This window comes from Pituophis catenifer, unplaced genomic scaffold (genome assembly GCF_029215685.1).
Source record: "Pituophis catenifer annectens isolate HBS135680 unplaced genomic scaffold, rPitCat1.0.hap2 SCAF_8, whole genome shotgun sequence".
Lineage (NCBI taxonomy): Eukaryota > Metazoa > Chordata > Lepidosauria > Squamata > Colubridae > Pituophis > Pituophis catenifer.
In genome coordinates, this window is record NW_027256888.1 from 28,582,227 (window position 1) to 28,595,337 (window position 13,111).

The 13,111-nt window shown below is 43.4% G+C and overlaps 1 protein-coding gene across 1 annotated transcript; it reads left to right on the forward strand.

Moving 5' to 3' along the window:
- Positions 1-556: 556 nt before the first annotated feature.
- CLRN2 (clarin 2) lies at positions 557-8,661 on the forward strand. The gene is made up of 3 exons (XM_070949092.1): positions 557-809; positions 3,129-3,308; positions 8,396-8,661. Exons 1-3 carry the CDS (start codon positions 557-559, stop codon positions 8,659-8,661), a joined length of 699 nt encoding a protein of 232 aa, XP_070805193.1.
- The last annotated feature ends 4,450 nt before the right edge of the window (positions 8,662-13,111 follow it).

Consider the following 13,111-nt stretch of genomic DNA (forward strand, 5'->3'; position numbering starts at 1 on the left):
TGAGAATGTTGCAAGAAAAGCATGTGTTTCTCCAGGCTGCAATCAATTTGTATCTTCTTTTTTTTTTCATGGCCTGAAAATTGTGCTAGTGGGTGCCTTTTCATCTGGAAATATTATTTAGTCTTGGAAAGCAGAGTATCATCTGAGCAAGATGGCCAGGATGACATTTAAGAAACAGAAATTCTAGGTGACAGCGATTTGGTGTCCTAAAATCTAATAAATTCATCTTTCTTTGTCCAGAAGAGTCTTAGAAGCAGACTGTGAAGCTAAATACATTCCAGGTCAGACATAGGTGTCACTTCAATATTTAAAACCGGGGAGAAATTTGAACCTTTCAATGAAACATTAGTCATGTAATAGATCCTAGATTGTCCTCTTAGCAACAAGCATCCTCTTCCTGCAGAATTACAAGGCTTCTGTTGTCTGTCTCTGGATTATTACAGATAAAAATAATCTTTCGGAGGTACTTTAAAGAAAAAAGAAAAAGAGTTAACCCATGGATTGGAAAGAGACCTTGTGGGTAGGCCTCACCATATGATTCCCAAAACTGTTAGGAATGTCCAGCTGCTTTCAAAAGGTTTTATTTGCTCTCAGTGCTGTGTTGAGCTTTGCCTCTTTCATCCTGATCCTCGTGGCCATGGGCAGCCAGAAATGGATGATGGGAAAAATCCTTTGCAAAACTGGCGCTGAGCTGGTCAATGCCACAGACCCTGAGTTAGTCAAATTCATGGGGAAAATTTACTACGGGCTCTTTGGGGGCCACAAAATGCGACAGTGTGGACTTGGGGGTCGCCCTTCCGGATTCAGAAGTAAGTGCCTCTTTTGTTTCCATTTTTCCTGCATTCGCAAATAAACATATTCAAGTGAGGTTCTTTGATTATTAGTGATTATTCAGGTCATTATTTGCCCTAAAATTTTGTTTACCGGAAGTTCTGCTTGGGCTGGGAGTTGGACTAGAAGATCTCCACAGTCCTTTCCAGCTTTGTTATTCTGTATTCTCATCTTCTGAAGTTTGGATTGAAAAAGGAATTTTATTTTTCAATATAATTTGGCCAAAGTGGCAACCATGGGAACTAATAAGGTGGAAATGATGTATCTTATTACAGAGAAGATGGCTAATTCATTTGCTGTGTTGACTAAGCAAAGGGTCTGCTAGAGGGCAACCAAGAGACACAGAAAACATGTCTTTGCTACTGTCTAGTGGTGGACTATATCTTTGCAGACCAGATTTTGTTAACTGTACTTAAAATTATTATTCCCACCCAAAGAACAGAACACAGCCCTTCACTTATGATGATAATTGGGACCAGAATTTCCATTACTTGGAAAGACAAAGCAGTTGCTAAGTGAGTCATGTCTAGTTTTAAGATATTTTTTGCCATGGTTATTAAGTGAATCACTGCAGTTGTTAAGTAAAATGTGGTCATCAATCAAATCCAGCCTCCCCATTGACTTTGCTTGTTGGAAACCAGCTGGGAAAGTGCAAAGGGCAATTACTTGACCTCAGGAAGTTGCAACCATTGTAAATACATGCCTATTGCCAATCATCCAAAGTTTGATCACATGGCTGTGGGGATGCTGCAATGGTTATAAGCGTCAGGACCAGTCATAATTTTTTTTTTAGTGCTGTTGTAATTTTGAAAAGTTGCTAAATGAATGGTTGCAAATGGAGGACTACCTGTAATGCAACTAGAATTGTTAGAGGGAAAGTAGTCCTCTCTGTTATGACAAAGGCCAAAATGTTGCCAGATCTTTTGCATAATTAGATTTAGAGTTGGGTTGCTTGCTGCAGCTGCCACAAAAGCTGATGTAGTCCTGGGGTGCATCAACCTAGGGATAATTTCAAGATCATGTACAGTGTTAGTATTGCTTTATACTGTACTAGTGAGACCACATTTGGAGTACTGCATCATCACGAAACTTTTGGTCACCATGATACAAAAAGATGTTGAGACTCTAAAAAGAGTGCAGAGAAGAGCAACAAAGATGATTAGGGGGCTGTAGGATGAATCATATGATGAATGGTTGCAGGAACTGGGTATGTCTAGTCCCGTGATGGCGAACCTATGGCACACGTGCAACAGATGGCATGCATAGCCATATCGTTGGGCACACATGCTCAGCTCCGGCGTGCATGTGCATGCTGGCCATCTGATTTTCAGGCCCACCAGAAGTAGGGAAACAGGCTGTTTCCTGCCTCCGGAGGACCTGGGGGGGGGTGAAGAAGGCCCATTTTTCCTCTCTCCCCAGCCTCCAGAGCCTTTCTAGGAGTCTGGGGAGGGCAAAAATGCCCCCCCCGGAGGCCCTCCAGAGGTCAGAAACGGCCTGTTTGCCAACTGGAGGGCCTCTGGGGGTGAGGGGAAGGCCATTTTTGCCCTCCCCAGACTTCTAGAAAGGCTCTGGAGGCTGGGGACAGCAAAAAATGGGCCTACTGTGCCATCGCGTGCCAGGAGCGGGGGAGCGGGGGGGGTCACATGCACATGCATGGGGGCAGGGCACAGAATTATGGGTGTGGGCATGCATGCATGCAACATCCCCCCACCCCACCCCACCCCCACTCCTGCCACGCGATGACAAAAAGGTTAGCCATCACTGGTCTAGTCTAACAAAGAGAAGGACTAGGGATGACATGATAGCAGTCTTCCAATTTTTGAGACACTGTCAGAAAGAGGTGGATAACCTATTCTCCAAAGCATCTGAGGGCAAGACAAGAAATAAAGGATATAAGCTTATCAAAGAGAGATCAACCTGGTACTAAGGAGAAATTTCCTGGGAGTGAGAACAATTAATCAATGGAATGACTTGCCTCCAGAAGTGGGTGCTACATCACTGGAGGTTTTCAAGAAGAGACTGGACAACCCTTTGTCCAGCATGATATAGGATAGGGTATAGGGTTGGAGTAGAAGACCTCTAAGGTCTCTTCCAACACTATTATTTTATGTTCTATGTTCCCTGATACCAAACATGTATGGGTGTGCACATGACTTTAGGCAAAAGTAATAAAAATCTGCATTGAATCCAAATGAAAAATCTGACAATATCTGCTCCATTTCCTGTAATATTGTTTATTTATGGGATCTGCTTACCTCCCCAATCTTTCTGGAGTTTGCTTTTTCCTCCCTTGTCAGTGTTTCCACACCTGGTGAAAAAAGTGAACGCGATGCTCCATGTGACAGTTATCTTCTCCCTGTCGGTGGCATTTTTCTTTGCTCTGGTCAGCTGCGGATTCTGCTTCTTGAACCTCCTAAAAGTCCCTTTTCGGGCCATTCAAGGACCAGCAGGAGTAGCTTTGTGGAATTTGGTGGCAGGTATAATGAACTTTTCTTTCTTCACACCAACAATCCTGAAATTTTGGGTAGATGTAATGTTAGAGTCTGAGATCTCCTTCCACAGTTCACAAATCCTGATCATCAGGGCTGTCCACCAGGTGTGGTCAGAAAAAGGCAGCCACAACACTGTAATTGGAACATCACTTGTTTATATGTATATCAATCACACTGCTATGCTGCCATCTTGACATTTTCTGATCATGCCCTTCAGATATCTCTCCTAACCATGCAGATCTCATTATTTGAGGGTGAATTTCAGCCACCCATTTTTCTCCCATCTCACCCTTTTCTAGTTTGTATATCTTGATATTAGAAACATTGCCCCCCAAAATATATATTTTTTGTTGTAATTTTCCAAACCTAGCCTAATAAAAATATCACTGAGTTTGGTTTGAGGACTTTAATAATGAATACTTTGGTGAACAAATGCAAGTCCACTAGAAGCTTCTCTCATTGTAAACTATATATTTATAAGCTATGCTAACCATGGATTTAAGTCTACCTTTTTAAGTGTAAACATACTTTTACAGATTTTAGGGCTTTCATTGTAAATGGCTGGGAGGTTGGGTGTTGCAAAAATGCTACTAAAGTAAAATATGAACTGCTGAAAAATAATCACAAAGTATTTGATGTGGTGATACTGGATCTTCAGTAAAACCCACATGATGCAAATCACAAGATAACATCAGTTTCTAAAGTGTAATTTGAGTTGGTGAACTGCAAACTTCAACAGTTATAACATATTAAAACATTTTATGCTAATAAGTGATAAATGGAATATAATTTGATTACATGTGCCCTTTGAAATTACAGAGTCCGCTAATCAATGGTCTAGGAGGTACGTAAAAAGATAAAGACAATCTTGAGTCATGCTGAACTTCTGATGGATTCATGGTTATCTCTGTTCCTGTTCTTTTCTTGACCACAGCATAATCTTTGAAAAAAAATTAACTAAAGCTGAAACATTTTATTAAAGTTTCTTTAATTTTCCAAATATTTCTCAATTATATATTTTAATTTTAAATGGAACCTAAAACCTAGGAAGTCTTAACAAGACCCAGTTCCATGCAGCTTTGGGAGGATCAGCTAAGCTTAGCATAATGCTTTACTGCAATCAAAAAGCCCAGCTCCATTCAGCTTTTTTAGAGTGATATGGAACTGGTTTGTTTTTCAATGAGGGCATCTGGATTTGCTTAACAGCCATAGTGACTTCCTTAACAACCATGGCAAAAAGGTCATAAAATCAGATGTGACTTTTTTTTTTGCTTTAATTTATATGCCGCCCTTCTCCGGAGACTCAGGGTGGCTTACAATGCGTTAAGCAATAGCCTTCATACTTTTGTATATTTATACAAAGTCAGCTTATTGCCCCCACAATCTAGGTCCTCATTTTACCTACCTTTGAAAGGATGGAAGCCTGAGTCAACCTTGAGCCTGGTGAGATTTGAACTTGCAGTAATTGCAAGCAGCAGATGTTAATAACAGTGCTTTAGTCCACTGTACTACCAAGGTTCTTTGTTTAATGACTGCATTGCTTAGCAATGGAAATTTTGATCCCAATTGTACATACCGGGTTTCCCCAAAAATAAGACCTATCCCCAAAATAACCCTAGCATGATTTTTCATGCTGCTTGCAATATAAGCCCTACCCCCAAAATAAGCCCTAGTTCAGAGCCTCATCAACGAGGGGTAGGTGTAGCCAGCAAAGGAGGTGGAGAGCGCATGTGTGGGGGCTGATGGTGTCCAGAAACAGCTGCAGCCCACACAGCACAGTCCTTCCAAGCAGCAGGCAGAGACAGAGGCACAGGGGGGAGACACGTGATCCATCCCACTGTCTGTCTTTGCTTGCAGAGTGTGCAGCGGAGCTGGAGGACAAGGTTGGATTGTGGGGGCTGAGAGCACAGGGGAGGAGCCATGGCATGGTTCCATCCCCACCCCACCACTTGCCTCACCTCACAGCGGTGGCACCGGCAGAGGCGCAGGTGGAGGCACATGATCTGGCCTGCCAGATGTGCTGTGTAGCCACCCACTCACTCTGTCCATCTTTGCCCGTGGCTGGGATGGGGCAGGCAGCCACGCAGCATGTCCGTATTGCATGCCTCCCCCATTCCCATGTGCCTTTGCCTCCGCCTGTTGTTGGTGCCGCCACCGTGAGGCTAGGCAAAGCAGGCAGTGGGGAAGGGGCAGGGGCACACCATGGCCCCTTCATGCTCAGCTCCCACTGTCCAGTCTGATCCTCCAGCTCTACCACACTCTCTGCAAAGACAGATGGTTGGATGGCAGCTGGGAATGATGGGGCTTTTCAACCTTCACCTCAGAAGCAAAGGGAAAGAGAAGAATGGAAAGCAGTGGTGGGTTGCCCCCAGTTCAGACTGGTTTGCAAGAACCAGTAATAAAACCAGTGGGAGGCCCCACCCCGGATGTTGTCATCAGCTATCCCATTGTGAACTAGTAGTAAAGGTAAGTAGAACCCACCCCTGATGGAAAGGGAGAATGGTCGCTAGAGGGCTGTCTCTAGGTCACTGCTCCTGGCTTGCTTGAGGGAACCTGGCATGGAAGAAAGGGTCTGTTTCTTGCAGATTGGTCTGGAGCCTCCCATCCCCTTTGAACCTGGCCTTCCTCCTCGGAGGGAGATGAAGGGCTAGGCTGGGCTGAAGCAGAGGAAAAAGAGGGGTTGAGAAGCCAAGCAACTAAGGATGAGGGGATCGCCCACATCTCCACAAGACCTCTCAGGAGACATGGTGTGCAAATGTAAAAGCCACCCCTTCCAAGTCAGCAGCAGCAACTGAATCAAAAGAAAGCACCATGAGTTCGGGAGCCCTTCCCATTTGTTTCTCTTTTTCAGGAAGTGTTTCAATATGGTAGCAGGTAAGTTTGGTATTATTCAGGTCACTTCCTGGGCAATACAGTAGCAGCTGCGCCTCCTCCCTTCCAAAACATGTTGGGATGTGATCTGAATTAGTTTGACCTACTACTGGTATTGAAATGCTTCCCAGCTCTTTCCCAAAATGAGTTTGCAGCACCTGCTGGACATAGAGTGGGTGGACCCATGCCTCTGCCTGCTGCTGGTGCCACCCAAGTGGTCCCAGTTGCTGCAAGCAAGCGCATCAAAAATGAAAAGTGGGACTTGCCCATTGCACTTTGCACAGCTGAAGGCGGCAAAATGTAGAGAAGAGCCACCATCCCTTTAGGAAAGAGCTGGCAGGTGTTTCAATAGCATGTCAAGCGAGGTCTAATTCAGATCACATCCCAGCATGTTTTGGAAGGGAGAAGGCACAACTGCTATTGCCCTTGCTGGGGTTTGCACAGTGGTGGTGAGAGACTGCAGGATTTATTTTTATCTCCCTTCCAGAACATGACATCTGAATAAGACCAGCTTGACCTGCTATTGAAATGCCCCCAGGCTCTTTCCCGAAGGGAGGGTGACTCTTCTCTATGTTTTCCCATCTTCTGCAGTGCAAGGAGTAGCAGATGAATCCCACTTTTTGCTTTTGATGTGCTTGCCACTTGCTTGCAGCAACTGGCACAAGTGACTGCCTGTGCTGCTGCTGGCCCCTTGGGGGCTCTTCACCCACCTGGCAGTGCTGCTCTCGGCTGCCCTGCTGGGCTGTTCCTGCCTGGTGTGGGGTGAGTTGGCCCATATCTATGACCTCTGGAGCACTCCCCAGCACTGCCAGCCTGCCAGGGCCCCTTCAACAGCGGCCACCAGTGGAGCCATACCACCTCACTAGCCGCTGCCTTCGGGCTGCTGAGTGCAACCTGCACGTCTACTTGGTGCTGCAGGTGCTGGGCTACAGACTGAGCCTGGCGCTCTTTGAGCCCTGGCCTGGTGGGTGCTGCAGTTCTCGGGCCAGCTGTGCAAGGCAGCGCAGGCAGCACAGTTACACTGGTGGCAAGGGGCACTCTGGTGGTCGTACTGTAGATGGACTGACTTGCCTTGCGCCAGGCAGGAGCAGGACAACAGGGCAGCTGGGAACATTGTTTCCAGGAGGGTGAAGAGCCCCAAAAGGCCAGCAGCAGCACAGGCAGCCGTTCAGTGGCCAGCAGCCAAGAAGTGTCCCAGCAGCAGCAGACACAGCAAGCAGGGTGGGTGGAGGCCAGGGCATGCCAAAAGCCTGGCCCATTGTGGCCATAGGCAAGCAGACAGTGGGACAGAGAGGGTGGGATCAGCAGTAGCAGTGCTCCCACTTCCGTCAGCCCTCATACTCTCCTCCTCTACATGAAAAAAAATAAGACCCCCCCCAAATAAGCCCTAATGCCTCTTTTGGAGGCAAAAATATATATGACCAGGTCTTATTTTTTGGGAAAACATGAGTACATGAGCTGCGGTGGCACAGAGGTTAGAATGCAATACTGCAGGCTACTTCTGCTGATCACCGGCTGCCAGCAGTTTGGCAGATCAAATCTCACCAGGCTCAAGGTTGACTCAGCCTTCCATCCTTCCGAGGTGGGTAAAATGAGGACCCAGATTGTTGGGGGCGATATGCTGACTGCTCTCTAAACTGTTTAGAGAGGGCTATAAAGCACTGTGAAGTGGTATATAAATCTACGTGCTATTGCTATTGCTACATTGTACATTAAGGACTATCTGTAAGGAAAATAGAAACAATTTACAGGTCAATATCTGCAGCTATGGTACAACCGGTTGGTTTGTGCCTCTCCAGTGAGATAAATTCTGTGAGTTTCATGTCTTTTTGGAAGGAAACCTTTGTGCCACTGGAGATATTTGCAAGGCTTTTTGGGGGGGTATTAAAAGCAAAATCAACCTCTGGCCCCAGACATTTATGACCATTGAACCCCTTCGGCTCAAAAGGGATAGTTTAATTTCTCCAAAATCCAAGGGAAAAATGGAAAGCCCAACTCTGCTTATGGGATGAGGGGTCCTCTTTCATTTTGCATCAGCATCTTGCTCTCTGTAGCTTTGGCATCTCTTAAAAAGTTAGATGCAATCTTTGGCTGGTCAACAACTCAAACATGAACAACTCTAGGATAGCTTAGAAATGAGAGTCATCTGCTCTGTAGGGCATGTGCATAAATGATTTTCTTTTTTTTACATTTATTTCTAGGTGGATGTACTGTGTTGGCTGTGACTGCTTTTGTGGCAGCTGTCAAATTGCATCGGCTTACAGAAAGAATCACCAATTTTCGAGAAAATAGCTTCCAGTTTCTCATCCTGGAAGAAGAGTACATGCCTTCTTTCTGGCTTTGTGTAGCAAGTGCAACAATCCATGGGCTGAATTTGATCATTGTTGCCCTCAGCACAATTCGCTTCCCAACTCTGAAAACAAAGACAGAAGAAGCAAATGTTACAGCAGAAGATATTATGTACTAAGTTCTTTGTTTGCCATTTGCCTCTTCTGAACTTCCATGATCCTTTGATCATCTGCATACTTTAAAGCCACTGACATCAAGTAGAGTTTCTGGGTCTTAAAGGGGGAAAATTAGTATTACAAACAGGTTGATTTCAGCAAATGCTGATGTCCATTGATTGCTGTGTCCATACTCTGGAAGAGGATTGTGTCTCCCTCACAGTGTTCAAAATTTTAGGAGCCCTCCACCTTTTCCTGCTGGTTATAAGGTGTCATCCATAGATCTTCCAAAAGAGAAGTTTACATTACCTTTGCCCCAACATTGTATATTGGAAAATGGATTCCTTTGCTTCATGAAAACTAATTCAGTATATAATTAGCCTTTGTTCAGTACCTCAGAAGCTAAAGAGGTCTGTATCACTGTTTCTTTAAAGGTGAGGAACTAAAGGAGAACTTTTCCTCCTGCCACATTATTATTTTTGAAGTGTATTAATTCATACTCCTGTTTTACTCTTGGCAAGATACCATAAGCCTTTGCTAAAGAATTAAAAGTACATTGCCTTTTTTGAGGAGCAACAAAAAATTAGATGAAAACTAATTTCCTATTACAGTTTTTGACTCTCTCTTGGGTGACCTAAGGTATTTGCTTTCCCAGCCAAGCATCACAAAAACTTTGGCCTAACATGCATAGCTGAGATTACAAGAAGTACACTAGTGTTTTGTTGGAAAACTTGTCAGATGGCATTCCCTATCCTATTGTGCAAGGAAATAGAATCATGGAACTATTGAGAGCTGTCAAGTCATGGGACTCCATGGGAATTTGTGGATTGAAGGTCCAAATCTTCAAAATGGAAAGTGTGGCATTGTGGTCCAAGTCTTGCTTCCATCTTACAGATTTTGACCATCTCTCAAATGCTGCTGTTGAGTTATTTCAATGATGTCACCCATAAGGCACTAAACATTTCATCCTTCTCTTCAAAATATAAATCAAATTAAAATAAAATAAAATAAAATGAAAGGAAAATGGTGCTGATGAGCCTGTGGCACAAATCACTTCCTCTATGTCTCCTTTTATTTTTATTCATTTATTATTGTATCCAATTTTATTTTGCGTCACTAGCTCATTTTTACTATTTTTACTGAGCCTTGAAGATAATTACCCAGTCACAATATCCTTAGCATTTTGGAATTTAACTAAAACTTCTCAGATAAATGGAATGCCAGAAAGGAAAAACCATAATACAAAAAAATCTAAGTTCTTGGTCTGTGCCTATCAAAGCCACCTAAAACTGAAAAATATATGCCAGATGAGATATGCATAAATAAAACTAGTGACAAAACAAAAGTGATTGCTATTTCTCTCCTGAATGATTTATTGTGGAAAGAACTATGGACTAGGACTAAGTATGTCCAAAGGAAAAGCCTCAGTCTTCAGATTCTGCAAAATTCAATGGATGAGGCAGGGAAATACTTTAATTAAGGCACTGTCTTGAATAATTCTGAACTGGGAAATTAGATATTTGTAAGTAACATATTCAGATGGTGCAATTTGTCTGTACCTGCAGGTATCAGAATTGTGCAAGCCATAGTTTTCCCTGTCATGCTCTTTGGAAGTGGTTTTTGAAGCAGCAAGACAGGAAGATGCTTTTGAACTTCATTCAAAAGATTCCTGAGAATACAATGGATAATCAAGAAAATAAATAAATGGATTATCAAACAAACCAACTTAAGACAAAAAATGACCAGGCTCAAATGATTCTATTTAGGAGACCTTATGTGAAAACCTACCGTAGTTTCTGGGAAAGGTGAAAGGAAAGAGAATACAACATCCAGCAGCAACTATGGATGTATCATTGAAAGATCTGAAAGACAAGGTTACAGAAAGTCCAACCAGGTTAGAGAGTGTCCTGGAAAAGATCTATCTAAGTGGTCCCTAAGAGTTGACACCAATTTGATGGCACATAATCAAATAACAACATTCTCACTGAGGCATTCTGCTGCCCAAAGTGTGAGAATGACAAAGCTGCTGTTACCATTGATTGTACTGGGAGACTGTAGTTTTAAGGAAATGAAGAGAATCCAGGAGCCACAAGACTGAGATTGGCAGGTATTCCAGTCCCTCATCAAATTATAACATTTAATTTAACATATAACAAATCACAAAACAAAGCTGTGCTGTAATGAAAAAAGAAGAGAAGACAATATAACATTCTGTCTTGAGAGAGGTTGAGAGGTTGATTGAATCTTGTACCCAAAGCATTTGTAATTCTACCAATCCAGACAGTCATTTGTAATTGTGGTTTGGGCTGGACTGGCTGTGATTAGGAACAACCCATCAAAGGGAAGCTCCTCATCTTTCTCAGAACAACATGTGTTAGTTTCTCCAGCTGTAGACCTCTCAAGCCTTCAAGGGGCAACTCTTGATATCTGCTAAAGATCGTGCAGCCAATGAAATGTTGGCATCCCAATCAAATGAAATCTCTTTGTATATGAACATGAACAGGGATAGCTGGTCTTTTGAGACTTATTAATAGAATTGGCAATTTATATGTAATTTATTATAGGTTTGTTGTTTGGAACTCACTGGAATAAATTTCTGGAAGGAACACCAGATGTTTTGCAGTTCTAAGCAAAATCACCAATTGGGAAGAAAAATAACTTCTAAATGCTACTGTAGGAAGGCCCCTCTCCCCAGAATAAAATATTCTCTATTCTTAATTTTAAAAAGAGGCAGAATAGAATATTTCCCCTGAAGGAGAAGAGGAGAAATATCTTAAAAGGCAGAAAGCATCTCCAGTTTTCTTGCTATAGGAAAACAGCCTCAAGCAGAAACCTGAAAAGGCTAGTCTTTAGGAACAGATATTTTGTATCCATTCAGAAAGCTCAGTCAATCTATTCATAAGCAAAGAGCAGCCAGAAACTCCAAATAAGCAACACTTTAGGCAAAGAATGGGATGTGATGGCTCAGTGGCTAAGATGCTGAGCTTGTCGATTGAAAGGTCGGCAGTTCAGCGGTTCGAATCCCTAGTGCCGCGTAACGGGGTGAATTCTCATTACTTGTCCCAGCTTCTGCCAACCTAGCAATTCGAAAGTACGTAAAAAATGCAAGTAGAAAAATAGGGACCACCTTTGGTGGGAAGGTAACAGCGTTCTGTGCACCTTTGGCGTTTAGTCATGTCAGCAACGTGACCCTAGAGACATCTTCGGACAGCGCTGGCTCTTCGGCTTTGAAACGGAGATAAGCACCACCCCCTAGAGTTGGGAATGACTAGCACGTATGTGAGAGGGGAACCTTTACCTTTACCTATAGGCAAAGAGCTGAAGCTGACAAGCTCAGACAAACAAAACACCTAGGACAGTGATGGTTAACCTTTTTGCGCCAGAATCTAGAAGAGAGCAGCTGGCCGGTGCACATGTGTGCTGCAGCCAGCTGCTCTTCTGGGTTCCGGGTTCCATTGTGTGCATGCGTTCCATTGTGTGCATGCGTGCCAGCCAACTGATCTTTTCTGGGTTCTGGTGTGTGCATGTGTGCCAACTGGCCTGCCGCATGTGCGTGATGGAACCTGGAAGAGCAGCTGGTGACAGTGCATGTGCTCACAGAGAGGGCTCTGTTTTGACCCTTTCATGACCCCATAGGAATCTGGCATTACCTATAGTATGAATGAAGAAAACTTGGGGGGGGGGAATAAAGAGTATGCAATTAATGAATAGTGTCTCTAGGTCCACATCACAAAATTTCTTTAGTGTAGTGACATTTTTACACCATCAGTTGTTAATATAAAAACTGATATCTCTTCCCTTCTTGTTTCTGCAATTCCATCTGCTCTTTGAATCTGAAATCCTAGGATTTGCAAGCAGTTATCACTCATTGATTCACTTAGCCAAGTTTCTATGAAGCAGAGGGCTGCTGAGTTGGAAAAGTCTGAGTTAATCCTATTTAAAAGGAGCAGTTCATCCATTTTATTTAAAAGTGAGCAAAGATTAGTTAAATGGAGCAAGGGAAGAGAATATTTTTTACCCCATGCTTTCTGACCCTGTGGAGGATTCCAGCTCATTTGCCCCTCTTCCTCCTTCTCTTCTTTTTTCTTTCTTTGTCCTGTGGTGCTGAAAGCAGCTGCTCCCTCAATCAAAATTTCCTCTGCATTTATAAAGACAGGAAGAGCAACAATCCCAGAAATTGTCAAGCATTGTGACAAGCCCCTTATGTTGACTGAGTGATTGAACCTTCCAACTCTATTAATCTGTTAAACCTCCTTGCAGTGTTTCCTTGGGTCCCAAGATACTTTCCAAAAAAAGCAACATACGCCATGATAGGATGCGCTTTGAAGCTGCCCTTTGACAGTATTGGAATAAGAGATAAAACCAGTGTCTCTGACTCTCTCTCTCTCTCTCTCTCTCTCTGTAGGTGTGTGTCGCAGGGCAGGGTTAATATTATTTTCATTATTAGATAGGACAGCTAGAGGTTACCTTCTG